At 37.4% G+C, this 27,773-nt stretch overlaps 2 protein-coding genes across 2 annotated transcripts; both read left to right on the top strand.

The window, feature by feature from the left end:
* The first annotated feature begins 5,449 nt into the window (after nucleotides 1-5,449).
* Nucleotides 5,450-14,114, top strand: LOC134818934 (electron transfer flavoprotein-ubiquinone oxidoreductase, mitochondrial-like). Its single transcript, XM_063828660.1, has 9 exons — nucleotides 5,450-5,597; nucleotides 5,817-5,901; nucleotides 8,235-8,338; nucleotides 9,022-9,139; nucleotides 9,311-9,451; nucleotides 9,966-10,079; nucleotides 10,269-10,400; nucleotides 10,869-11,013; nucleotides 13,271-14,114. Exons 1-9 carry the CDS (start codon nucleotides 5,469-5,471, stop codon nucleotides 13,446-13,448), a joined length of 1,146 nt encoding a protein of 381 aa, XP_063684730.1. The 5' UTR covers nucleotides 5,450-5,468; the 3' UTR covers nucleotides 13,449-14,114.
* A 642-nt stretch (nucleotides 14,115-14,756) lies between these two features.
* On the top strand, nucleotides 14,757-16,788 carry LOC134818712 (mitochondrial dicarboxylate carrier-like). Its single transcript, XM_063828354.1, has 4 exons — nucleotides 14,757-14,882; nucleotides 15,704-15,798; nucleotides 16,068-16,133; nucleotides 16,759-16,788. The coding sequence occupies exons 1-4, from the start codon at nucleotides 14,768-14,770 to the stop codon at nucleotides 16,786-16,788; spliced, it is 306 nt and encodes a 101-aa protein (XP_063684424.1). The 5' UTR covers nucleotides 14,757-14,767.
* The last annotated feature ends 10,985 nt before the right edge of the window (nucleotides 16,789-27,773 follow it).

Genomic DNA, 27,773 nt, shown 5'->3' on the forward strand with positions numbered 1-27,773 from the left:
TTACACACAGAAATGCAGACCGGGGTAGTTTGATAAAAAACGGTTTCCATAAAGCTAGAAATCACTGATGTCTTGAAGCATGAACTAATCATGCACGAAAACCCATTTGATGAAGATGAATATGTGATAATTAAAAACTTTGTTTGTACACATATTATAACATATTTACTGCTTCTTAAATGACTGCGTTTCTTAACTTACTGAATAAACAATGGATTTAAAAATCATTTGCTAAAAAAAAAAAACATTCAAAAAAATTGAAAAAAATTCGGATTTTTGATGGTTTTGAATGCCTCCGAGCGTTCATGTTAATGTCCGTTCATAATTATGTCCGTTCATGTAATTTCCGTCCCAAATAAAGGTCCGAGAAGTATTTGAAAAATGGTGAATGTCAAGTTTCTCAAATTTGTTGCTCCCCAGTACCTCAATCTGACTTGGCCGGATGGTGATTAATCCACTCCGACGTCGAATTTTGTCACAACGTTCTCTAGGTGGCCCTGAATAGCTGAATGGGCTGTAGGACTATTTCCTTCTTGCGGTGACAAAATCGCCAGGTAGACTACTAGAAGCGGCCGCCCCTGATAGATCTCACAACATGAGGACTGAAGAGTAGGTGGGACTGTAGCGGTGGACGGTAGGCCGGTGAAGGTCGGAAGTAGACTAGAAGAGCGGTGCCCTCCCTTATAAAATATTAACAAAGACTCAAGAGCCGGGTACCCTCCTATAAACATAGACTCTATAGCGGTTTGAAAATTTGAAGATTGAACACCCAACGAAGCTAAGTTATACCTGTAACTCGTGATTGATTATGATCATGACATTCAAGGATGATAATTTATTAAAGAAGTCATGGAGTTAATGAACATTTTCATTTACTTATTATACATATATCATTTAACTAATAAATATAAGTGATAACTTAATAATTTAAGGATTATCGTCGGTCTCCAACGTCTTCCAAATGATTGAAATATTCCCCTGCTACTCAAAATGGTAAAACGTTCTTCGTTATTTTAGTGAACTGTTCGTACAATGTGATTACGCTAAAGCAGGAGTACCGAACAAGTTCGTGCAGATCAATTAGAAATGAGGATCGCATCGCGTACGCTTTAGCGCCTACTAAGGATATCACATGTTCATCAATCTGGTGACGGACTGATTCAATCAGATCCCATCGCAGAGCGAAATCTTGTAGGATTCGAAGGTATGGTATAAATATCCACGGAGTAATCCAGTTTTCGTATATCAAATTCGATTTCCAACTCCACATCTACAACTACCTCAATATCAAAGTGATAACAGTCTTTCACCTCCTTAGAAGCCCATCATCATCCGGCGACGAACAGCCGGCAACCATCAAACCTTGTCCTGAGCTGCAAGGATTTCGCTACGGAAAGGATGGAAAAAACTACCCAAGACGCCGTCAAGCTTGGCGATGGTGTCCAATCAATCACGAGTACAAATGTATAACATAGCATTCTATCGTTGAGTGTTCAAATCTTCAATTTCAACCGCAATAGAGTCTCATGTTATAGGAGGGTACCGCATTCGTTGCTTGTTCAATCTCAAATTTTTCAACCGAAATAGAGTCCTCAGTAATAGAGGGTTACCGCTCTAGAGTCCCCATGTTATATCTATATAAGGGAGGGCCGCTCTACAAGTCCTACTTCCAGACCTTCACCGCCTACAGTCCACCGCTCAACAGTCCACCGCTCTACAGTCCCGCATTTTAGGATCGTACCGCTCTAAGAAAGTCCTCATGTTTGTTGAGATCTATAAGGGCGGCCCGGCTCTAGAGTCCTACCCTGGCGATTATGACAAACCGGCGCTACAGTCCTAACTTCCGACCTTCACCGACCTACATTCCTACGCTCCAACAAGTCCCACCGCTCAAAGTCCTGCTCCCGCTGAATGACTATTCGAAACCCAAACCCCACTAATTCTGATCCCCAACCCTAACACTTAATCCAATCCCTAACAAAGCATATGCTGGAACCCAAACGAGAAATAAGATCACTTCCTTACGGGTAAACCGCCCTAGAAATGTCACCCCCACCCCTAAACGGCCACACTTGAATGATTTGATCCCATCTTCTTAGAAAGTATTTACCTAATCATTTGTAACTCCTAAACATAAAAAAATGTCATTCAGACCCTGCACAACCTAAATTGAATCTAAATGATGCCATAAGGGCATTTTTTTCAATTTTGTTACGAATTTTTTACTTTTGAAAATAGCGCACAATTTATAACTCTGGAATTCATTAATATTAACTCGGATTTTGTCTAAATAGTGATATTTACATATTTTAGCAGCCTATTTTTAGTTATACAGTACTCAATATTACTACCCTCCCCTAAAATGTCAACTGGCCGCCCCCTAAAATGTCATTTTATCAGATTCTGGGCTTTGAGACTACAGGCACCAAAAAATGGAGGTAACCAGCCTATTAAAAACATCATATTACATTCTAATGGTAATATTGGAAAGCTATGGCAGCTCAAATGAATAGTTTTACTTTAAATTAATCGCAATAAAACATCCCTAAAAAAATGACTAATTATCCCCCCTAATATTCATTTTAACCTGATCAAATTAATCACTTTTCCTAAATGCAATGCTACTCACATAGCGTTAATAGTTGATGGTTAATAATTAACAAGTGCCAAACAAGAGCTATTATTGCACACCATGTGAATAAAATACAAATTTGAGGACATTTTAGGGGAGCAAAAAAATGTAACCTTTAGGGGGCAAATCCTAGGTTTAAACCATAACTAGTACCAAAAAACCTAGTTTTTGACATTCATTTTGCTAAAAAGCAGTTCAAATCTAGTCCTATAAGAAGGGTCAGATCGATTTAACTGGGTACTTGGGTTGGCTTAGTTAACCTAAAGGTCACTAAAATTGCCAAAATGCAGGATGATGTTAAAAATCCCAAAAAAATGCAATAAAACATGCAATTTGCACTAGGTTAAAATCACCTTGAATCCATTTCTTTTGTGCCAATTGTTAGTTTACAACTAATAATCTAACTACAGGTGTAAAATATGTTGACTAGTTACTGTTTTGCCGTAAAAAAAAAAGTTATCTGGTATTCAAAAAAAAGTCCCCAAAATGTCACAAACGTAAATTGACTCTAAATTCCACCAATTTTTTTCAACAGAGAGAGAAATTCTGGTCGACAACCTCTCCAGAAATAGGTTATATTTGTCCAGAAGTGTTAAAATTAATAATGAGCAACATTCTGAGTGCTACACAACTGTTTTAGCTGACGTTTTAGGGGTGGTCACGTGACATTTAAGGGGTGATAACGGTTTTGAGGTACTTTTCCTTGGTGATGAATGTTTTCAAGTAGCTTAATGGTTTTAATGAAGACAAAACAAATAGTACTAGTGGACAAAATATAAATCAGGGCCTCCTGTAACATTTTGTAAATTATACACATATGGAGTAGACATTTTAGAGGGGTGGTGTTTTTAAAAGTGATCCATTTCCACACAAAAAAATTGTACCTGATTTTATTTTTCAAATTTCAAATCTTCCTGGCATCTAGAAAAAGGTTTTAAATATTCTTCCGAGACACATCAGAACCCTGTAAATTTTAGCCCTAACTAACTCGGCAATCTGGCCAAAAAAACAGGTGACTTTTTAGGGCGGCTTACCCCGTATAATGTGAAGACGCCTGCCACAATATTTGGCAGCTCCTGCTAAAACAATTAAAAATACAAACCTTTCTATCACTTATATGTTTTAAGGGACCATACACCAAAACCTTTTAGCAGACCCGGGATTGACTTCCATATAATGAAATGTATAATTACAACTGTAAGATTTGGAGGCATCGAAAAAATTTTTTTGAGAGTTCGCACATTCGAAAAAAAAATTATTTTCTTTTTTCGAAAGTTTTGGAAATTTTTGAGAAGTCTGGTCACTGTGATACCGATATTTCATCATTTAAACTTTTTGGCTGATTTTTTAACTGAACATTATTTACAATGCGTACAAGAGCCCTTTAAAGGATTTTATAATTAAAGAATAGATGACGAAGTTACAGACCCAACAAGGTCGAGAGAAGCAAAATTGAAATTTTTGTAAAAATCAAAGTTGTAATATATTTTACCCATTCACCCAGGTCATAAGATATCGCTCCACAAATTCTTGTGAGTGTAGCTGATGATCATAACCAACTTTTGTGGTACAGGGGATTTCTCTCAATTTTTGAGTTTTAAGGTATGAAATGGGGCCTCAAACGATTAGTAAAATTCATCGTAAATAAAGCCAAACATGGCAGATTTAAGGCTTTAAAAATGCCTATAACTCCAAAAAAGCATCATTTTTTTTTTGAAATAAATTTTTTACAGGAATCGTAAATCAGCTTGAGAACAATCTTTTAGTACCAAATAGGTTATTCTAGAAGTCTTACTAACTTCTAGATGGTTGATTTTATTTTTTCCGGGGTTTTTTCCCGAAAGTATACCTCAATCCCTACCAATAGTGATTGGTAGTGATTCAGTCCGTTAGGGATTCAGTCATGTAGTGATTCGGTCCGTTCACCACGCTGATTCGTGGAAGCAGTTACAACAGGATTCTGAGCCGTTGCAGTATATAATTAAATGAAGTGTGGTAATTAGATTTTACCACTTTGTTTAAATCAACATTAGGTACTCTAGATTCCAGTGTAGCGGTCTATGTAAATATCCAGCTATGAAAAACCGTATTTTTGCTCATTAAAATGAGTTAATCGATACTACGCTCATTGTAAATTATTTAAAGTTAAATTTTCAAGATTGTGCTATGCCACTTCCTTTGAACCCGGTTTTCTCAGACATTTTACTTCCCAGACATTTCTCATTTCTGAGAAGCTGTCAACCTGGTAGAGAGCATACTCGCAGCTCTATAAAATAGCTTTTGATAAAACGTCTCGAACTGCGAGTTTAGGCTAAAGTAACGACTATATTGCCCACGAAGATTCTGCAAATTTGATTTATCTTCATGAATTTAATGATATAGGAAACTCTTAATCTTTCAAGCGTAATTATGACTTTAAAGTTTAAATCTAATGACTGAAAGTGCATAATCATTAATCAGCAATGAAATCTTACGAAATACAGCAATATTCTTGATATTTAAGTTTGATGAAGATATAATGATATAACTCCAATTAGTCTTCGAGAATTAAATGATATATTATGGGGACTGTCGCACTGCAGCATGATGAACATACTTAATATACATACCAAGAAATTCATCCGGTTGGTTACCTGTATTGCACAATCACAGCTGGTATTTTATAAAAGTGATGACAAGTGAAGAGGTTTGAAGGAATTTAAAGAAGACCACAGCTCTGTGGAGTTTAATCGTGGTTTCCCTGTTAGAGCATTCGATTTTAATTAACCAAAGTTAACGTTTGACTGTCGCTACATTCCCAACACTGTTCTGTCCACAGGATACCTTTGAACGAGGTATGGAGATACACGCCAAGATGACCATGTTTGCGGAGGGTTGCCATGGTCACCTCTCAAAACAACTGTTTGATAAGTTTGAACTCAGGAAGAACTGCCAGCCCATGACATATGCAATTGGAATCAAGGAGGTAAGTCAGTACCGCTGCTCTTTTATTGTTTTCTTCTAAGTTGAAGTTTGAATTTGACACCGTGTCATCTCACAAATAGACGACAATCACATATTATAATATATATGGTGACGTGTTACAATATAGTCACGTGTTACAATATAGTCACGTGTAACAATATAGTCACGTGTAACAATATAGTCACGTGTTACAATATAGTCACGTGTAACAATATTGCAGTTGTGGGAGGTTCCAGAAGAGAACCACGAGCCGGGATTAGCAGTACACACGGTGGGCTGGCCCATGGAGCACACAACGTACGGGGGTGGGTGTTAAACTTAGTTTATAAATTAATTCTTGTTAATAAGTTAATATGAGAAAATACTACAATATAATCAAGGTACGATGTTGGATACCTGAGTTCTATATCTTTCGATAGCAACTCCATCTATGTATCTGCTTAGCTTCCATCACTGATCCTGGTACTTGAGATTCCAGGTGTGGCTTTAAACAATGTTTTAAGGGCCCAACACTCAGCTCACTCAGTTGATGGTAGAACAGTGGGTCTTTGTGCGATGTTGTAGCAGGGACTCCACTTCTTGTTTTCTCTTGCTAACCAGATTGCATAGGAACATCTGAGAGCAACCAAAGCCGCCTCTTGGAACACTGCTTTCTTTACTCTCTTTGTAACACCAAAGTAGTTTAGTAGGGCTGGTAAGGTATGATGCCAGAAGCCTCTACACCCAACCTCTACCGTAAAAAGCTGAGCTTTCCACCCACTGCCATGCAGCCCAGGAATAAGCTCTCTGTTGTAACGTGCTTGTTTACGTTCTACTTGGTCACTAAAGTTACTCTCGTCACCAACTGTCAACTCTACTAATATGACCACCTTTCCTTTATCAGACCAGACTACAATATCGGGACGTTCTGCAGTTCCGTAGATGTGCTGGGGGAACTGTGCTGGGAGGTTATCTTCGTCCCAGATAATCTGCCAATCTTGGTCTTTCTCAAAAGGGCTCTCTCTTTTCATCTTCGTCTTCGGTTTTTGGTAACAGCTGCTAGATGACTTGAAGCCTGTCCAGTCCTGAACTTCAAGTTTAAAATCTTTGTTGTTGAACTTCTCGATTTGATCCAGTAGTGATTTCGCAATGACCCGCAGCACGTTGTCATGCCTCCAATTGTATCGTTTGTTGTTCAGCGAGAAGTTGCAAGCTACCAAAATGTGCTTAATGTTGCAGTGTCTCCATCCGCAAAGTGGACAGTGTCCTGTGTCAGCATAGTTCCACAGGCTCATGTTTGCTGGAGTATTTGCAACGTCATGGGTTGCATTGAGGTGGAACTTAAGAAGAGCAGGGCTCATCTTGTAGTTGTAAATAAGGTTGTTCCAACCTAGGTCTAGCTGCATGGTGTTTTCCCATGTTAAGAATTGTCCTTGAACTCCCTTGTCTACCAGTGTCAACAGGATATCCTGCTCTGAGATGTGGGATACCAGTTCTTTCAGTTTTTCCTTTTCACTGGCTACACTCCTCTTGGATCCCAAGCCCATCCTGCCTTGCACTGTTACCCCTACTAACTCTCTGAAGTAGAGATCTCTTTCTCTAGCACTCAGCTCATTAGTGTAACCCCACCGACTGCTCCCTTCTTGTTTCTTGGCCCTGTGCTCGTAGACCTCCTTAACTTTAGGATCCTTGCTGTTCTTTAGAGAGTAACCTTTGGACACCTGAAGGAACTTGTATAAGTCCGATAGTCTTTTAAGATTCAATCCAAAGCAATCCTTATTTCTGTAAAGCACACTGACAGTAATTGTCTTTGTTACACCTAGCCATTTCTTCAGATACTTCGTATATATTGCTTCAAGATCTTTGACAAAACTAACCGGGAGATTGTAGATCATCAGGTCCCAGGAGAGCTTGCTGGTTAGGAGGTTGTTGTAAATCCAGCATTTCATCACTCCATTAAGGCCTGATCCGTCCACTGCCTGAAACAGTGTAATCAGTTTGTCTTCTATCAGCTTCTTGGTATCTTTGAGGCCCAGATCCACATATATCCAATGGCCAAGAAACTTCATCGGTGTATTTCCAATAAACTGGATTTGAGCTCCATCTATGAAAATTTCAGGGTCATAGGACACATACCTTCCATCTATAACCTTCATCCCCAGGGATACGCATTTACTCGGCTTGGCTTTCATTTTCCTTGACCAAGTAAGAAATCTTTCCATCACATCTATTAGCTTCTTCATCTTTTCCAGCCTGGGAGACATCAGAGTTAGGTCGTCAGCAAAAGCACGACTTGACGTGCTGCTAGAACTAAAAGACGGCTTGTAACCCAAGTCGCTTTGATTTATAAGTTAATAAATAAGTTAAAAGGTTAATAATTTAATAAGTTAACATTAATTAATAAGTTAATATTACTGAATATATACTAGTCAATAAGTTAATTTTGGTTAATAAGCTACCAAATTGGCGGGCTTAGAAGTTTATTTTATATTCACTATTCAGTCTAATAATTTAGTCTAAAATAACTTATATAGGGGTTCCGTTCAGGCCCTTGACACTTTGTTTCTGTCTGGTTCTAATATACCGTTACAATAATGACTTTAATATGATATTAAGCTCGATCAGTAAGTAATGTGCTAACCTCTCACTTCTCTGTCAGGAAGTTTTCTCTACCATATTAACGATGGTCCTCTGGTGGCTTGTGGTTTTGTCACCGCACTTGATTACAAGAACACCTACTTGTCCCCTTTTAAAGAAATGCAGGTATGCTGATCACGTGACATGTTCGGAATTGCTGCATATTATGGTTTTCTAATATTAATTTCCATTATTTTGTCGAGCCCTGTGACTCCCTATTACGCTATTGCTTCCCCGGTGTCACATTTAAATTAGTGACAAATTCAAATTATATTGTGACAGGTATTGTATATTGATTTAATGTTACCTGAGGCGCGAAATGGAAAAGTTGAACTCGAAATCAACCACTCAGCCTTGGGTATATTTTATATTATACTGCTCATATTAAAATAAATATATATTATAAGGTGCTCAATAAAGATTTTCGGTAATATCCAACTATTGACATTAAAGTAGCTGTCAGAGAGCTGCTTGAGTGGTAATTGAAAGCGGCGCTTTACCAGTTAGATGATTTCCATCGGGGAAGTTGCCACTTCATGGTTGTATCATATCATAATATATAACGCTAACTCTTCGATAGCTTGATAGACATTCAAAACGCTCATCAGTCCTTATTTGATGTGATAAAAACTGACTGCCAAAGAAATAGAAAACTACTAGCTTCATCCCTGTTACCACGGGCTTTCTATATTATGAAGATAAGGCTATATAAAGTACAATAAATAACCAAAAACTGTCCAATTTCCGCCAGACTGTCACAAAACGAAAATAGCAAAATTAGGGTTAACATCTTAAATTTGAATTTTCAGAGGTGGAAGACGCACCCTAAGATAGCTGCACATCTTGATGGTGGTGAGAGGATTATGTACGGGGCGCGGGCTCTCAATGAAGGAGGATACCAGTCTCTTCCAGAAATAGTGTTCCCAGGTTACTAGAATTATAGTATTTACACTTTACGGGTTATTACAAATATTATTTACACTTTACCAAATGTTAGAGCATGTGTTCCGCCTTCACAATTATCAATTACCGATTACCTAACGATTATATGCCAATAACCGATTACAATTACAATTCCCCCAACGACCCTGTGTTCAGGTGGACTGATGATGGGCTGCAGTCCTGGGTTTTTAAACGTTCCCAAGATAAAAGGGACTCACACGGCCATGAGATCCGGCATTATCGCTGCTGATGCCACCTTCGACAGTATAGTGAACGGTCACCTCTCCATGGAGAAAGGTATTGTTTATTGCGCGAGTAACGCATCCGGTCGAAAGTAGAAGTCTGAATTTTTCCCTTTTGACACATTCAATACTGAGTGTCATTTCATTTCATTAATCAAAGGACCTGCCTGTCACGTATATTTGCTTTATCACGTCACTACAAACCACCTGTCAACCACGAAATTAAATGGAATTCTTGATGGATACCTCGAATCAATTAATAAAAATCAATTTTCAAGTCCTCTTGAAGTGGAAGTAAAAACAAAAATGTGTATTACACGGAACAATCTCCGTTATTAACTTCTTGCTTCTATCAAAGGTTAAACACTATAATAAGTATAGAAGTCTACTGTCCCCTTCTATTAAATTGTTCTTAATTAACTCCTGACGTCTGTCAAAGTTTAACTACTATAAAAGCCTTCTCTCCTACTTCTATTAAATTATTGTTAATTAACTCTCTCTACCAAAGTTTAACTACCATAAAAAGTGGACCCTCTCACATCAAAGTTTAAACCCCCACTTTTATTCAGGTGAGGTTTTAGAAACTTACAAAGAAGCGCTAATGAACAGCCACGTGTGGGAGGAGCTGTACGCTTGCCGGAATGTAAGACCTTCTTTCTGTACAAAGGCTGGTCTATGGGGAGGTGTGTAGATTGAATACTTTTAAACTTTAAAGCAACTTCAACTGAATATAAACTGAATAGAACCCGGAACACCATTAATTGAATCTCAAAAAGCATAATATGATACAGAATGTTTATGTACATTGCATTAATTGCATAATGCATATGTTGCATAATAATTATCAATTAAAATCAATTAATTACCGCCAGGAATGTTGTACACGGGATTGTTCTACGTGGTACTTGGAGGAAAAGAGCCCTGGACTCTGAAACATCACGGAGCTGACAGTGACTCTCTACTCCCTGCTGAACAGAGCAAAGTCATTGAATACCCTAAACCAGGTTAGAAGTTTTATTAGAATGAACAGGATACCCTAAACCAGGTTAGGAGTTTTATTAGAATGAACAGGATACCCTAAACCAGGTTAGGAGTTTTGTTAGAATGAACAGGATACCCTAAACCAGGTTAGGAGTTTTATTAGAATGAACAGGATACCCTAAACCAGGTTAGGAGTTTTGTTAGAATGAACAGGATACCCTAAACCAGGTTAGGAGTTTTATTAGAATGAACAGGATACCCTAAACCAGGTTAGGAGTTTTATTAGAATGAACAGGTCATGGATACTGGAGAGAATGAAATGCTCACTATCAGGAGAACCGGCATTGATATAAAGGGGTGGAACCGGAGTTCAACTGTATATCTTCCAGAACGGAACTATGTAGATATAACTTGGGGCTCAAAACCTGATTATCAACTATCTTGGCCTGCTACCTTGAAGTTAGCTCTAGTTTATAATCTAAATTTCCCAGATAACAAGCTGACGTTTGATCTGCTGTCCTCGGTGGCACTGTCCGGTACTAACCACGAGGGTGACCAGCCCGCTCATCTCACTCTCAAAGATGACTCTGTTCCTGTGGAAAGGAACTTGGGTCTGTTTGACGGACCCGAACAAAGGTTTGTACTTTCTTCGAAATAAAATGAGAATTGCGAGCTTTTAGGATACTTGTAGTGTAAAAGCAACAAATAGTGGAAAAGAATAATCAGCTGAGAATATCTAGAAGCTTTGTACAGAAATTGTAGGCTAATAGATAGACATAATGAGACAGCTCCAGACAGTTCTTACTGGAATCCCCCCCCCCGCCCCTACAAGAAGTAAAATAAAAGTGCCATGGAAAAATCTCCGTTATTTTCTAGAATTTTTGTACAGAAATAGACATTCAATTTCCGACAGTTGGAAACTATACGAAGCCAGCAAATTCTAGTACAAAGGATTCTAGAAAATGTGAAATATGATGATGAAGGATTAGCACTTTCATGTGTGGTGTTTTTTAATCCTGTGTTATCCTCTCAATACTGAAAACACTCGATTATAACCCATGGTTTAAGGTTTACGTTTCAGAACTGTTTTCAAAAGTTATTATCTTGTTTAATTTGTGTTTTGATGTTGACACGGTCACCACTCACCACAGAGCACGTGCATATCAATAAACAATAAATATGATTTTCGCATCATATTCAAAATTTCGCGGTCATGTAATATCAGATCAAATTCAGCCGCTTTGTTTCAAGAAATGTACTGTTTGAAGAAATGTATTGGTTGTGCCTTGTACTAGATGTGTACACTTTACAGCCTAGTATTAAAAGTTTACACGACAGTATATTGCGTAGTGACTAGTGTTTGTTTGTTTGTTTGTGGACCAGCTTTTGGTACACTGTTTAATGTAACTACATAAAATGCTGAAGAGTAATAGTCTTCATATCCATCTTGAAAGAAGCCCGCTATTTGTTTGAAATTAGATTATACGGCTGTTCCGCTGATCACACAAATACGGCATATCCCATATCCCTTCAAGATGCTACAAGTTTAAGTCTAAGGAAGTAGATACTTTAAAAATATGTGGATAAATTGTTCTTCGACACAAATGTGCACAATATGCGTAAATCAGTGGAATTTTTATGTTCGTATCCTTGTTCGTATCAGTGTGAGGGTTTGATTTTTGTGAATTCATGTAGACACGACACTTTCCTTGTGGCCATCATCAGCATTTCTAGATCCTTCTCAGATGGTATAATTAGATGGTATAATTGTGCAAACTTGTATAACCACACAGTGTAATTTGCAGTGTGTAGTATTCGCTGCGTATCGGGAGCTAACATTGAACACCTGGCCTCAATGTATGGGTTCTGTCTCCCCACTGAATCCTCAGTGGTACCCTCGAATATAGTTCAATAAACGCACATACATTATACATAGCGTAATTATGGTATTCTGTTAGATCGCTATATTTTATGCTATTGTATAGTTCTCTTCTAAGCACTTGTAGTTACTTAGGTGACTTATTATATTGGTTTAACAGGAGGGATTTGTTATTATTATGTTTCCTAAAATGTTAAAGCTATGAAAGGTAAATATATAGTTCTATTGTTGTGATATAGTTTCATCTCATATGACATATTGGGTCGATGCCAATTTAGTTTGTGTACCGTAGGTTGATGTGGTTACGAGTAATGAGGTGTCGTGTTACTATGGTTACTCAGTATACCACTCTATAGTTCTCTTTATCCTGTAGTGTACTGTGCCAAGGTACACACTACACAGTGTGTACTGTGTACCTTGGCGGGTACTGGGTTCCACGCTAGTTGCACCTGTCAATTATTGACGTTGGATTGATTAGATGCTGCTTAGATCTTGCTTACAACTCTCGAACGTTCTAGATTTACACTTCAAGAAACGCCCAGGATATTCATTTGTCAAATCATAGCATTTATGGTCGTCAACAGAAGTTCTAGAAAGATGTTCTCTGCTCTAGAAATTTCCAGGATATTCATTTGTCATAATACATATTGTCAACAACAGAAGCAAATTTATTATGTGCAATTAGCTTTTGTTTGAGTCTTGCTGTTATTGAGAGCCCCTAAGATTACGTCCAACCACCTTATCAGGTCATGTATATTGTATACTGCACTGTATAGTGTATACTGCACTGTATAGTGTATACATGTCCTGACCCGAATTGTACACCTGTACTTGTCATACTGGGCACCAATCACCATTTGTCAGTCTCGTATTTCCTGCCCCTAGAACCCTGGTAGATCATATCAGATGACTAATAACATCCAATTTAACCCCCGGGGCCCCCTCTCTTAATAACAACAGAGTAATTCGATGGTTAATGGTTATCCCCCGTTCAATATGTTTCCTTGCGTTCAGGTTCTGTCCAGCGGGAGTGTACGAATACGTGCCAGAAGATGTTGGTGACGGATACAGATTACAGATAAACGCAAGTAACTGCGTGCATTGCAAGACATGTGACATCAAGTGTCCCTCCCAGAATATCAACTGGGTGGTGCCTGAAGGTGGAGGTGGTCCTGGTTACAACGGAATGTGAATCTCTGATTTAAAAACATTTTCACGCTCCGTCTCCCCGCCCCATTTTAAAACTCTGATTTATAGGCTGCACAAATCACATACTGTATAGTATGCACGCCGATTTTTGGGGCCTGACAAGATAAGATAGGGCGTCCTGTTATCAGTATCTAGAAAGGAAATTTGACCCCGTTTCCTTGATATTCCATTAGATCAAAGCACGCTGCACTGTGCACATTATAGTTTTGTATATATTGTGTTTTACAATATGCAAGTGCTGATAAGGAAAGAACTTAGGTTCTATAGCTTTTGGTGACCCTCCCATTTCAATACTAGTGTCCAGTGATATTGGGTGCTAGATTGTCGAATTAGGAATGTTCTTAGGTACTCTTAATATTTTTGTCTTTTGCTATAGTTTATAATTTCCTGTTGAGCTGTGTATAGTACTGTACTTGTACGCTGTCTGAACAATGCAGAGTACCATATCCCAGGAATATCGAAGCCTCTTTTGTTTAATTTTTATTAACTTATTGTGACCCTTCCTAAAGATAAATTAAACTAAAATAAATGTTAAAGTTCAGTTGTGTGTTTGCGAGTTCTGCTCGATCCAGTTTTATGGAGATCTTTTGAGATGTTATATTGCAGTATGTGTTTTTGATAATTATGATTTCCATGTTAGTTAATAAAATAGCCGGTTTTATTTATTTCGGTTGGATTTGTGCCAATTTATATTTATCATGCTAGGTAATTTGAGCATAACAATCGAATTATACATCCGATTATGTTAAAAAGAAATTAAAGCCAAACACCACGCCGTGAAATATCGGCCCATCAAGCTTATCTTAACTCGAGAAACTTATTATTATCAGTCATAATTATCATTATCAGTCATAAAATTATCATTATCAGTTACATCGTAATCAGAACTTAAAAGGTATCATGTAATGAGAAGTGAGCTGATTATTTAGTAGAGACTAGATGTGACAGCTCCAACTATTATAATAACACGGGACCTAATGATAATGATATGCAACAAGTCTCAGCCAAGCACCTCCTCTCCTCTCTCCTCTGGGAGCTCTCTCTTAATTATAATATTACAACTTACACTCATCACGTAGTCGGTGCTTTCTCGCTTCCTTTCTGCACGTATTGCCATCACCAAGTTGAGTCTCTCTTCCAATCCCTCTACTCTATATCGTATATTTTTTTGATTTAAGCTATTTTTTGTAGTTTGATATGGTTTGTTTTTTAATAAAGTAAAGTTGTTTGTCTGATTTGTTAAATAATTGTAGTGGAGATGGTTTTTGTTTTTGTTTGATTTGTTAAATAATTGTAGTGGAGATGACGGCTAGCAAGAAGCAGCAGCGCTGGTATTTGGGTGGGATGGGGGCTTGTATGGCTGTCCTCTTCACTCACCCGCTAGATACTATTAAAGTCCACCTCCAGACTCAACAAGGTATGTTACTCATTTATATTACTGGTATACCCAATTTATTTTATTTTTTCGGTTATTTTACCTTTTTTCCAAGTCAAAATCCAGGAGACTAAAAATATCTATTGTAATACTTTGAAACTTGTTTAATTAATGAAATGATCTTATTGACCATGGGAAAATGGTAAATATGGAGATTATTATGGAGATGGTCACTTTATATCCCCAATATTGGTTCCATTGGTGATGTCCCAATTGTATGTCACAGTAAATTTAACGGCACGGTTAAACTCTAAGTTTGTTGCAGTTTTGCTAATTGCTCCGTAAAAAAACCTTATTCAAGTTAAATGTACTTTTTAACGTGCTCGATTTTACGATTATTCATAACCGTGACGTCCGCCTACTTGACCGAATCATTTGAAATGGTCAGCAATCGTGGTCGTTGTATAGCAGTTGTATCTCGGTTACAAAAACTTGAATCAGATGTTTAACATACTATACCTGTCTCGACATTAATTGACAGACATGACGCACATCAACTTAACCGACGTATTCGACATGGTTATTCATGACAACTTCGATTGTCTGTCAAGTCTATGTGAGTTTGTATCGGTGCAAAAACTTAAATATGCTTTTAAAAGTACCAAATTGTACGATTATATATAGTCAAGTTGGAGTAACTCGTGTAATTTCACTGCAGAACAGTGTCACTATCAACCATGAAGCCAATTTAAGTTTTAACCGATAAAGTACTATCGAAATAACAGTAAATTAAAATATATGTATATATATGCACTAACAAATTAAATAATAACTAACAAATCTACAGATAATAATAACTCCAGGAAAAGATCCAGTACACAGGGTGCTTGTGAAAACTCTGAAAACTAACGGGATTATGGGGATATACAGTGGTCTTTCAGCGTCAGTCCTAAGACAGGTATTAATTGTTCCTCACTGCAGCTGCTTTTTAATTTTATTATTTCAGAGCTTTTAATCTAGAAGTGAAAGAGATTCTCCATATTATGGTGCTAGGGTGTGCCGTGTGGACTAGCTACAGTATACACCTCTTTAAAATGTATTTATTTGTAGATGTGAAAATATTTTATTTATAGATTATGTATTTTATTTGGGATGATACTAATACGTTAATCTACAAATCCACAATATTGTGTATAAACCATGATATGTAATAATTACCGCCGCCAGGCTACTTACACCTCCGTGAGATTTGGAGCGTATGAAGTAGCACGTGCTCGACTAACCCCGCCGACGGTACACCCTTTACCCTTCACTACTAAGGCAAGTTTATTCAGATGACATTTTGGGTATTTTTACTGTGTTAATTTTTTGAAAAAACAGGATATAATTTTTGAGAACTTTTGATCCTTGTACTGTGAATTGATCTTTAAGTTTTCCTGTAAAGTTTTTTTGACGGCCCCAACGTTAATGTGGCTCTTGCTATGTGTTGGTTCAGCGAATTAATTATTATGTAATCAAGTTTATTTTTCTCTTTTAGTTAGTTGTCATCCGGCCAAACATTAAGCAATTTATTGCAGTTCCATTTATCAATTAGTATATCAAAATATGTCATTGTAATTTTGCATGGCTGAAATGTAACGCTTGATTTATATATATAATAATTAATTGAATTTTCAAATAAAAAAAAAAGTAAAGAAAATCTCGAATTCCCCAAATATCAAATATGTTGCAATCATCCTCAGCCTAGCCTCCATCCACCGAACCATAATATGAATATTCCTAATAGAAATAGTAATGGGATCGTCAAATTATTCGCTGCAATTTAATCAACTAACTCCACGGAAACGAACTTTAAAATTAATAAGGATTTATATAATGTTATATTTATTATATTAAATTAATATTGTATTAATTTCAGGTTATGCTGGCTGCTGGGGAGGAGCTATAGGAATTCTTGCGGGTAAGAGTCTCCTATTTAAATTATAGTTATTTTAGGGGGGGGGGTGAAGAGGGGGGGGGGGGAGTGTCGGGGGGGGGGGGAGAATGGGGGGGGGGGGGGGGGGGGGGGGGGGGGAGGGGGGGGGTGGGGGGTTGGGGGGGGAGTGGGGCTGATTTTGATAGAACAATTTTTGTACCACCCCTCCATTCTGTCTCCATTCCATTCAAAGCTCTGTGTTGGCTAATTGTAAATCTCATTTTTAACTTAATGTTGGAGTAAAGAAGCGTGTCGCATGTGGTTTCTTTCCTTCCATCCTTACTAAATAGTCTTAGCTTAGTTTAGATTGCTTAATATTGTTTCTCCTTCAAATTTCCATTGCCATTCACACAGTGAGATTATTTTATTTAATTACGGGTTTGATTTGTGGTATGGTACCTAGTTTGAAGCATGTAAGATTTTGAGGCACGCATGGATGTGAAAAAGTCTTGTAACATTAGGCTATTTACTCTTGGGCTATTTCTCATGATTTTGAAATTACAATTAATCTTTCTGTTTTGTATTGACTCTGATTCCAACGCAATTACGTCAATGTTGACCTGTGTTTTAAAATATTCCCCTTTATCTTTATTTTTGGATGGATTCTACGTGATTTTACAAATGAATTTATAGGTTTTAAATTTTCATGTGGGTGGATTTATGAGCTTTGGTATGGGTGGGCAACTGGTGTTATGGGGATAGAAAGTTTACAAAATATCGGAGAATCACTTTCTAAAAACATTTTAAGATACTCTATTCGTAAAATGATTCATATTAACGCCAAATTGATCATGTCCTATTACGCCTTTTCTAACCGGAACACGAATTGCCGATGAATAAACCCCCAAACGGCTGAATTGAATTTTTATGTGAGTTCGTAAATCAATGACATGATGCCCATTGCACAACCCTCCAGTCTCCAATTAAATAATCACCCTCGTTTTTAAGTGCATACATTAACAAATCTCTTATATTCGCATTATAAAGTTATTATTGTGTATAGATTTATTTGTATTTATGATAAATGAAAGCCCAGCCACACTATTGCTTCAAATCTTACTCTTTTGTTTATTATAAATATCCGAAGCTGAGGCCATATCTGGGAGCTAATACTTTCGTTTTTTAGCGATTTTTTGTGAAAAGCATGTTTAAATAACAAAAAAAATTAGCACTTATTACTGCTGCACTTTGGTAAAGAACTTATAAAGTGTTCGAAAACCTAAAGTTAACAATCTGACCACTAATCGAGACTTGTTGTTCCACCAGGTAAACCCAGCGAGATGTGGTAAACGTGAGGAATGCAGAATGACAAGAGGTTTGGCCGGTATGCTAAGCGAGACTGGGCAACAGAAACCGTAAAATCCACGTACTAGGCCACCATAGTACGATCCGAGGATTCTGGCGTTGTACCCGGGGTCTCCAGGGCAAACATTCCCCGCTCCATCCCTGAATTAAACATTGGTCAGGTGGCTTGCTACGCGACCAGGCAAACAAGTGCTACAGTGTGAGGTTGGGGATTTTTAGAGGATGAAGTATGAATCCATCCCCACTTCACTTTCTATCGAGCTTTAAATCCGCCGGTGACCCCATGCAACCACTCTGACACAACCTGTGGGATTTATCAAAACCCAGGGCTTATGCAGGTCACAACAATTTAAACTCAATAAAAGAGGATATCGTGGCAACCGCCAAGAGGGCCCTCATGCGTTCTATAAATGGTTTCGGGTGCCCCGCTTGGATCAGACTCATGCAGCCCTCAGACACAATATTACCCTTGGTTTGTATTTTTGGAACGCCTTAGATCAATATTGCCCTCCCTAAGTCATGCGCTAATAGTTCGTATTGTGCCTGAGAGGTTTAAATATATTGAAGGGAATAGAACAATGAACAATGAACAGACCCTGTTTATAACATAAATCAAATTATTAAATATTTTATAATCCGTTGAAACGGTTCAGTAGGGTAAGGTTACAATCCATTTCGAATTTCTTGTAGCTCGTTAAAATTAGTCAAAACTTCTGCAACCCTAGAGATTTTCCCGGTTTTTATTTATTGGAAACTGATTATAAATTTATATAATTATATAAAATCATTATATAACATAATAATGATAATTATATTATGATTAATTAAATAAGTTATTGACTAATGAGTTAGGACTATGTATAGACAACATTTTAGAAAATTATCCAATGATTGAAGACGGCAATCTTTATTACACCTAAATCTACCAAAACTTCTTATATTAATAAATTTAAATACACTATTTTTTCGATTTATTTTTACGCGTCGGTATCAATTAGATTGGATATTAATGAGTTTTAAGTTATTGCAGGTTGAATTGGTGGAATTGCAACGTGGAATAATGTCAGTATTCCATAAGAACCCCAAACTGACAAAGACATTAATTGACATTAATAGACATTAATTAGACATTAAATTGACATTAATTACATTAATTACATTAATTGACCTTAATTTTAATTGACAGCAATTGACATTAATATGTCTTGAAATTAGAGATTATCATTATTCGATTAATATTCAAGATATTCACGTCCTATGTAAGTTAGACCGGTTCAAAAAAACTAAATGTCCTTGAAAACTTAATGAGAATGTTCTTATCCTGTTGATCCATTAGCTTCAAAGACCACCGAAACAAAATTACAGCTTCCAAAACTCTTCCATCTTCGTCCCAACACACCCACGCCCGATATATTAAGTTGGTTTTCTTTATACAGGTAAAATATCTAGATCGTGCTTTTTTTTTTTAGTATGAAGGAGTAATGTTAGCTGAGAGATCGGGGGGGGGGGGGGGGGGAGGGGGGGTGGGGGGGGGGGGGGGGGGGGGGGGGGGGGGGGGGGGAGGGGGGGGGGGGGGGGAGGGGGGGGGGGGGGGGGGGGGGGGGGGGGGAGGGGGGGGGGCGTTATTCCAAATAGAGGAAATTCATGCGAGGGCATTCTCGTTAAATGTGGGTTGTTAAGTTCTGATGATGTTGAGAACCACGCCCTTGGATGGGGCCACAAACCCATGTTAAGAAAATTTAATTTCGGAAAACCGTATTTATTTTAGTTTTATTGTTTAATGATCTGAATTTTTACATTTCTACATTTCCATATGTGATAGTAGTGAATAAATTGATGATTAAAAGTTCAAAGTGCTAAAAATTGGAAGAAACTACAGAATCTCTCTGGTCAAAAAATGCGTGTCAATATAATGTCAGTATTCCCAAAAATTTGGCAAAACACTGACATAGACATAATTGAACATAATTGACATTAATTGCCATAAATTGACATTAATTGACATTAATTGCCGTTGCATACACCCCCGGTTGAATTAAATATGTTAAATGTTTTGAATTTCTCCACTAAGATATGACCTGTATGTACATTTTAAATATCGTTAAAACGAATAATTTAAGGAATTAATTCAATTTTTTAAAAAATTCCAATCGTATCCCTCAGTGGAATCGATTTGCAGCCTTATCAAGGTGGACAAGATTTAAACCTATTATTAAATTCATGTATTAAATTATAGATTATCAAAGCCGTTACACGTTACCTTTAGCGTTTTAAATTTCATGTCAACAATAAAATGTAAGTCAATCAGAACTTACTGTTCTCATGGCATATCGCTCGTCATATCTCATCTGTATATGCTTAATAGATAGGTACCCTAAGCTCGACAGGATATATTCAACTGTGAAAAAAGTACAGTGTAAAGTAGAGGGTTAAATGGCCGATTGCGTTATTTTTTTGAATGATCTGTTCGTTATTCTGTCACGAAAACCAGTAATGGTATTTGTGATTACGTCTAGAAAGATGGATCTCGTAATCTGTAAATCTTTCATTATCTTACTGGTCATCATTAATGAATTTTAGATTTTGCAATAGTTTATGTCGTGGGTAATTTTGCTCACATGTATTATGCTCTTAAGTGGAGGTTTGAATCAGTTTTGATTCAAATAGGTATTCGGTGAAGAACTAGAATACAGCCTAGAAGAAAACTAACTTCTTATCAATTTAACTTGAAATTTAAACAGCAGAAATATTATATTCCTCATTCTGCTTGTATACACGTCAGCAACTAAGTGACCGTCATAAAGTCCAATATGAACTGAGCTTTGATACGTTGAATGTTTTTGAAAAAATTTTTCTACCAGTCGGTCGCTTTCCACGACCCATTTTTCACTGCTTTTACTGAATATTTCTTGCATGACCATTTAGCAAGGTCACTGAGGATTGCACAAGAAACGATAAGGTTCTCTATTCCGACAAAGAAAGCTTTGATAAAAGGAACATCATCATAAGACAGGGTGGTCCCGACTCCAGACAGTTACTGCCCAACACAATCCTATAATAACTCGCGTATTCTTATTAGAATTGCACAGAAATTTCAGAGATTATAATATGGGTCAAACTTAGATTTCCTGAAAGTTTCGTCAATTTAATTTTATTACAGTGGGTGTGGCAGCCACTCCTCTTTTTCACTATTTTCAGCGTGGTGAACGCTTTCAGCTAGGAACTTCAAAGTTTCTAGACCACATTTGGATTGATAAGTGCTTTCCCCAAAATTTTTCAAGTTGGTTGTTCACAAAAATTTAACACGAGTTATGACCCTTTTAAGATTTGCCAGTTAAGTAATCCAACACTTAATCAGTGATATCTTCACTCAATCAATGTCTGATTGGTTTGGAGAGCTGCTTATTGGACGCAACCGAAGCCGCCTATAATGCAAATTTCTTCGGTTTTTATGGAATGTCACTATCAGTATTCACTCAATGTGATCAGATCGTCATCCACCAACATGGCTCGTTACCACCTAATGTGGCTCATTGTTGCTCGATGAGATTACTGATTGGGTGACGAATTCACTGATTAAGTGCCGAGATCACGTATCTGCAAATATCTTAAAAAGGGCCACCCTGCTTTAAAAAGAGATTTTGGAAGATTTTTGATTGACAAGCTTTTCTGCCGTCCCCTCTTTGACCGGATTTCGTAGGTTTTGACCCTGAACTTGTTACCAGTGACCAATTAGTGTAGGTCGGTGAGGAGTGACACAAGTCGCCATCAATGGTACTGCGAAAAAGAAAGATATCGGAGGTGACTTTTGCGATGCCAATGAAAATTTTGATATGTCCATACAAGTGGGACTTATTCGAATTTAGCTTTCTGCGACCCACATTTGCATTGTTTTGACTGATTTTTCTTCAACATCCATCTCTTACAAGGTCACCTGAAGGATGGCACAAATAACACGTGTGACATGTACTCAAATTTTTATTCCCAAAGAAAGCCTTTGATAAACGTGAAAATCATCAGAATATAAAAAGTGATTTTGGAAGTTATTGAAGAGGAGCCTGTTTGCTGTCCCCTACGCCGTAGATTTTGCGCGTTTTTTTCACTCACAATTTTTACCATTGACCAATCAGTGAGGTCGGTGAGAATTACAAAAGCCACCATCAAGGTACTGTAGCAGTATATCCGGAGGAAAAACTTAGATTCAGATGAAAATTTTGAACATGTCCTACCGGTAGGACATATTTGATTTTCAGATTTCTGCGACCCACCCAAATTTCACTGTTTCGATTGAATTTTTCTTCAAGGACCATCTTACAAGGTCACTGAAGATGGCACAAGACAAGATTGAGGAACTCAAAGTTCTATTCCCAAAAAAAGCTTTGATAAACGGAAAATCATCAGAATATAAAAAGAGATTTTGGAAGATTTTTGAAGAGGAGCTTTTCTGCCGTCCCCTTGACCAAAATTTTGCGGTTTTGACTGAAATTTTCACCAGTGACCAATCAGTGAGATCGGTGAGAGTGACACAAATCGCCATCAAGGTAGCCATGGAAGCAGTACATCCGGACAAAACTTCAATGCAATGAAAATGTTGAATATGTCCTACATGTAGAACATATTTGAATTGTTTTCACTGTTTTGACTGAATTTTTCTTCAATAACCATCTTACAAGGTCACTGAGGATAGCATAAGACACGATTGAGGTACTCAAAGATCTGTTCCTAAAGAAAGCTTTGATAAACGAAAAATCATCAGAATATAAAAAGAGATTTTGGAAGATTTTTGATGACGAGCTTTTCTGCCGTCCCGTCCCGTCCCCTTTGAGGGCGTCCAGGCGTCCGTGGACGCCCTAAAATTATTATCTGGTGGCTGGTGCTTGAAAATAGAAATAGTGATTAGTAATAGTATTCGGAAATATCTAATCGCAATATAAAGCTCTTTATTCACTCAAACGTTCGAATGTAAGGCATAAGCGCACACATGATCTTTGTGAAATTTTGTGTTGTAGGGTGTCCAATCCTCGTTTGGACAACTAAGCCGCGCAGTTTTAACACATAGTTAATTGTAAACGGTACAAAGCACATCAAGCGCATCCCACTAAAGGTAATCTATATGATTTGGTCGTCCAGGACACCTCGCAATTTGAACTATTGACTGCTATGATACTGCGCAGCTGAGATCGTACACGTGTGGTGTCCTGTTTCACCCATGTTATAAGTTTTTGTTTTTGTTTGCTGTCACCTGTGAAATGTGACACATTGCATACATGAGGCCCTGTGTGTAACTGTAATGTATGTTGGAATAATTTAATTAATTATTTAACTATCTGCTATGGTAATGGTATTGTATGCAGTCATCGGTGAATAGACATTGGTAGTTTGGGGGGGAGCTTGGGGCTTTCACGATAGGCTTTCTGCGACCCATATTTCACTGTTTTGACTAAACTTTTCAAAAAGGTGAAGTTTCTTGGTGTTATTATTGATGATCAGCTTAAATGGGATGCTCATATACGGTCGCTCAACACAAAGCTGAAATGTGAAAGTGGGAAAATTTGTAGAATACGGCACATTATTCCAGAAAAACTCTACAAAGAACTGTACTACACACTATTTGAATCACACTTGCGATTTGGGATATCAGTATGGGGTGGCCTTAGTAACAACAGGCTTGAACCAATATTTATCACTCAGAAGAAATGTGTTAGAATACTATTTGGTAACCGAGAGGCGTACTTAGAAAAGTTTAGAACTTGTGCTAGAACACGAAGTAAAGACAAGCAAAAATTAGGAAGCGACTTCTATGAAAAACAGCACACAAAACCGCTATTTAAGAAAAATGGTTTACTAACCATACACAGTTTGTTCAAACACACATGTTTATTGGAAATGTTCAAAATCAATAAATTAGAATCCCCAGTCCCACTCCTAAATCTATTTAACAGATCATCAAGACGTGCTGATCGATTCATCACTCCAACCCCATCCACCTCCTTCATATATCAATCGACAAAAATGTGGAACGATTGTAGAAACACTGCTAGCAATATCAACTTCTCTACATCAACGAACCTTGTGAAATCCACAATAAAAAAGGAGTTACTCGGCATGCAGTCCAGGTACGACGAAATAGATTGGTGTGAACTGAACTTCGATTCCAACGAACTGAAATTCTAATGTCTACTCAATGAAGATATGCTGAGCGCTAAAGCCGATTGAAATGTTAATGTCTAAAGTATAAAATTTCGGCGGTCACGCCGCGCATTTTGCGCGCTGTGCCGCTATTTTTGGCCCATCTTATCAGATATTATTTACAATGTACTCGCACAGTACATGCAGGGCATGCCTCAAGATCATATTAGTGTAGGAATCATTATGTTTTCAACAATTCATTATATGTCGAATTCAGCAGTGGGTCCTCTCTTCGTCCGGTTTGTGTGTTTGTCGCCTGTCTGGACTCTCGTAGTCATGTAATTTTTAATTTTTAATTTCTAATTTGTTATTTTAATTTTAATTTTAATTTTTCAATTTTCTAAATGTGTGTTCTGCTCCGGGACTCGATTACCGTATCGGCTTTCTTGAGACTGTAAATTTGGAAAGCCAACTATGCGGGGCGCCTGCCCACCGGCACTGAAGAGTGATCAAAGAATTAACTAAAATTTCCTAATATAACGATTGAATATAGAGTTGTTTAACCGGCGCGGCCATGGGTGTGTGGCCTAGCTTTGGCTGCACACCTATGACTGCGCTGTTGCTGGTGGACAGGCGCAGTTTTTGTTGTGCAGTAGTGTTGCAAGAGAATAAAACCAACTTATTATGTACTAAATGGAATCAAGAATATTATTGACTATATTTGATAACGATGAATTGTAAATTTCGATCAATTTATATTTTTCGGTCTCCAATTATTGAACTGCGGAAGCTGGTTGCCTCAACAATGTTGACTATGCATGGTATGACTGAATTGTAAAAACGTGATAATTGAACGAAAAATAAATGATGAACATGATTCAAAAACTGTAAACCACCAAATGAATTATCGCTTAAATTTAAATAAGTATTTAAACAAAAACCACCATGTGCCGTTAAGCAGCAGGGCGCGGCTCATCTGGGCCACAGCAAATCGGCGAAAATGGGTTCGAAAAAGCCACTATTGGCACTCGAGTCCTTGATCTTTCCGATGGTTCACTGGGGCTTTTGAGCTGCCGTCCTTCAGCTTCTGTAAACTGAAATTACTACCAATCCAAGTTGAAGCAATCAGCCGACGCGCGGCTTTTATGGTTATATATGATATGTTTAATCTGTAATAAAGATCAAAATTCAAATTTGTTTCTCTAAAAAATTTGTTCCTCTAACACAGATTAGTTGAGCCCCAAATCATTCAGGGTACATGGAAGTATCAATAGGAAACAGATTAAGCAAAAACAAAAATCTTACAACAATAAACAATAACACAAAATAACTCGTAAGATATCTTCGTGTATCAAGACAATATTTGCGTTAGCGCTCGATTTTTATACTACGGTGTAAATCTGCGAAAATACGCGCGGCTCGTCTCATCTTTATTTGTACATCATTTTTGGCCATTATTATCATTACATTACATTATTATTTTTATTGCAAATTACATATTTGTATTGGATAAATATGCATTTTTTTCTTTATAAAATTAAGAAAAAAAAAAATCTTCAACGCAAAAAGGGATCATTATATTTTTATACAATGTACAATCTTGAGAGGCGTTTCTAATTTAGGTTAATTTATTTATTGTTTCATTGACTTTTTTGGCCAATTAAATCAGTTTTTGCTATTTTAATTGACATACACTGTATACTTTTTTGCGTGCGCGAAACGGCTGGGAAAATAGTTTACTCATTTTATAATATTCAATCACTTTAAATCTATTTTAGAAAAGTGTAGTAGTATTTCAACGTATCGAGTGCATGTAATGAGCAGAAAATGCTGTTAAACTACTCCGCGCGCGCGGCTTTCTTTCCAAACTATCGCCTAAAAATAATTTGTAAATCAGCAAGATAGGTAACTCAAAGTAGCAACAATTTTAATTTGCAACAGCGTTTCTAGAGTCTTGTAGATTATAATTTAAATAATTTTTCATACAATGACGTGCTAAAAATGGTTTGTTAATGTTTTCTTATTTATCATACCTATTCCTTAAATCAACTTCAGTGATTTCTTTCCGAGGAGACAGAGGTGCACAAAAATTTGTTGTTCATACATGATACATAGGTTTAGACCTTGTCATACGTTGTATGACCCGCCGCGCACGAAGTGCGTGGCTCCCCCTGTAGCGTCGAAGACCGTGGGGGTCACCACGACTGTGGGGGTCACCACGTGATACAATTTAGACCTGAATTAAGAGTTACTGGGAGGCGCTCAGCTTGTCATTCCACCGAATCTTTATTCGGGCTGAGTGAATTACGACTTCCATGTCCATCGCCCCATGAAAAAAAGTGCGCATGCTCATTGGATGCTAGAGCGCACGTGACTTGCATTCACGTCATCGTTCAGAACCAATTACAGCCGCGCAAAAGATTATGTGTGATTTTAGATATGGAAATATTCTAGATTTGCAAGGGTTCACTGGTATATAAGACGGTTTAATTTTATATAGGGTCATTGCATTGCTGATAGTATATGTATTAATATTGTAGCAAGATGCGCTACTGGGCCTCTAGTAGAGGCTCTTACGGGCAAAAAGACGTGTTTTCTGCTACGAGTTTAGAGACCTAACCGCTAATTGGACACAATAGTATGATGTCTAAGGATCGATAATATATTAAGAAGTATAAATTTGGCCTTATTAGTCACGTGCTATACCAATGCGCGTTTTAAACTTTGACAGTCTATTACTCTAAGGCAAATAAAGTAATTATATTCATATTTTGTCAGCAATAAGATCACATTATTTTCTATTTAGTGTGAAAATATGAGCTAGAACGGACATAATCTCGCTGAGTTATAGCTGTTTGAAATTTATGATGAACGCGCGGGTGCCAATTGATAACAACTAAATGCTTTTGCGCGTAGTGCGCGTCGAAAATTTGGCAAAAACGCTTGCGGAGTGACAATATTCAAACTTCGATTAAGTATATGAAGTGGGTACTTCTCGGAAAAGAAAAATTTAGGCAAACACGATGTGACTATTTTTGGGTTGATTTAATACAACTGCAAAAAATTATTCAAACTTCAAGCAAAAAAGTCAAAATTTTTACCACTTTTTTGGATTTTTACCTCAGAACAAATAGAGGGATTTGTTTTATTTTTATACAATCTTGTGCGGCTGTCTTTTAGCTATCTTTATGCAAGTTTTGCCGACATGCCAACAAAATTAACTTGCTCAAAATATCAAAAAACATGGTTTTTTTGGCCTATTTTTGGCCCAAAAATCGGTTTTTTGCGATTTTACCCCAGAACAATCAGTCCAATCATCTTGAAACCACTTTCAATCGATTCTACGGTCAAAAATACGTCTAGTAAGGTGTATCTGGGGTCCCTAACGTATCGAGCAGACAATGCCCGTAAGAGCCTCTACTACTCGCCGAGCTGCGAAGAATTGACATCGTCAACTAAGTATTAATACTTTTCATACAATTAATAACAAAGTCTTCATGTTACCTTAATTCCCAAAAATTTGG

The sequence above is a fragment of the Bolinopsis microptera genome, chromosome 7, assembly GCF_026151205.1.
Source record: "Bolinopsis microptera isolate Bmic1 chromosome 7, MBARI_Bmic_1.0, whole genome shotgun sequence".
NCBI classification, from domain to species: domain Eukaryota; kingdom Metazoa; phylum Ctenophora; class Tentaculata; order Lobata; family Bolinopsidae; genus Bolinopsis; species Bolinopsis microptera.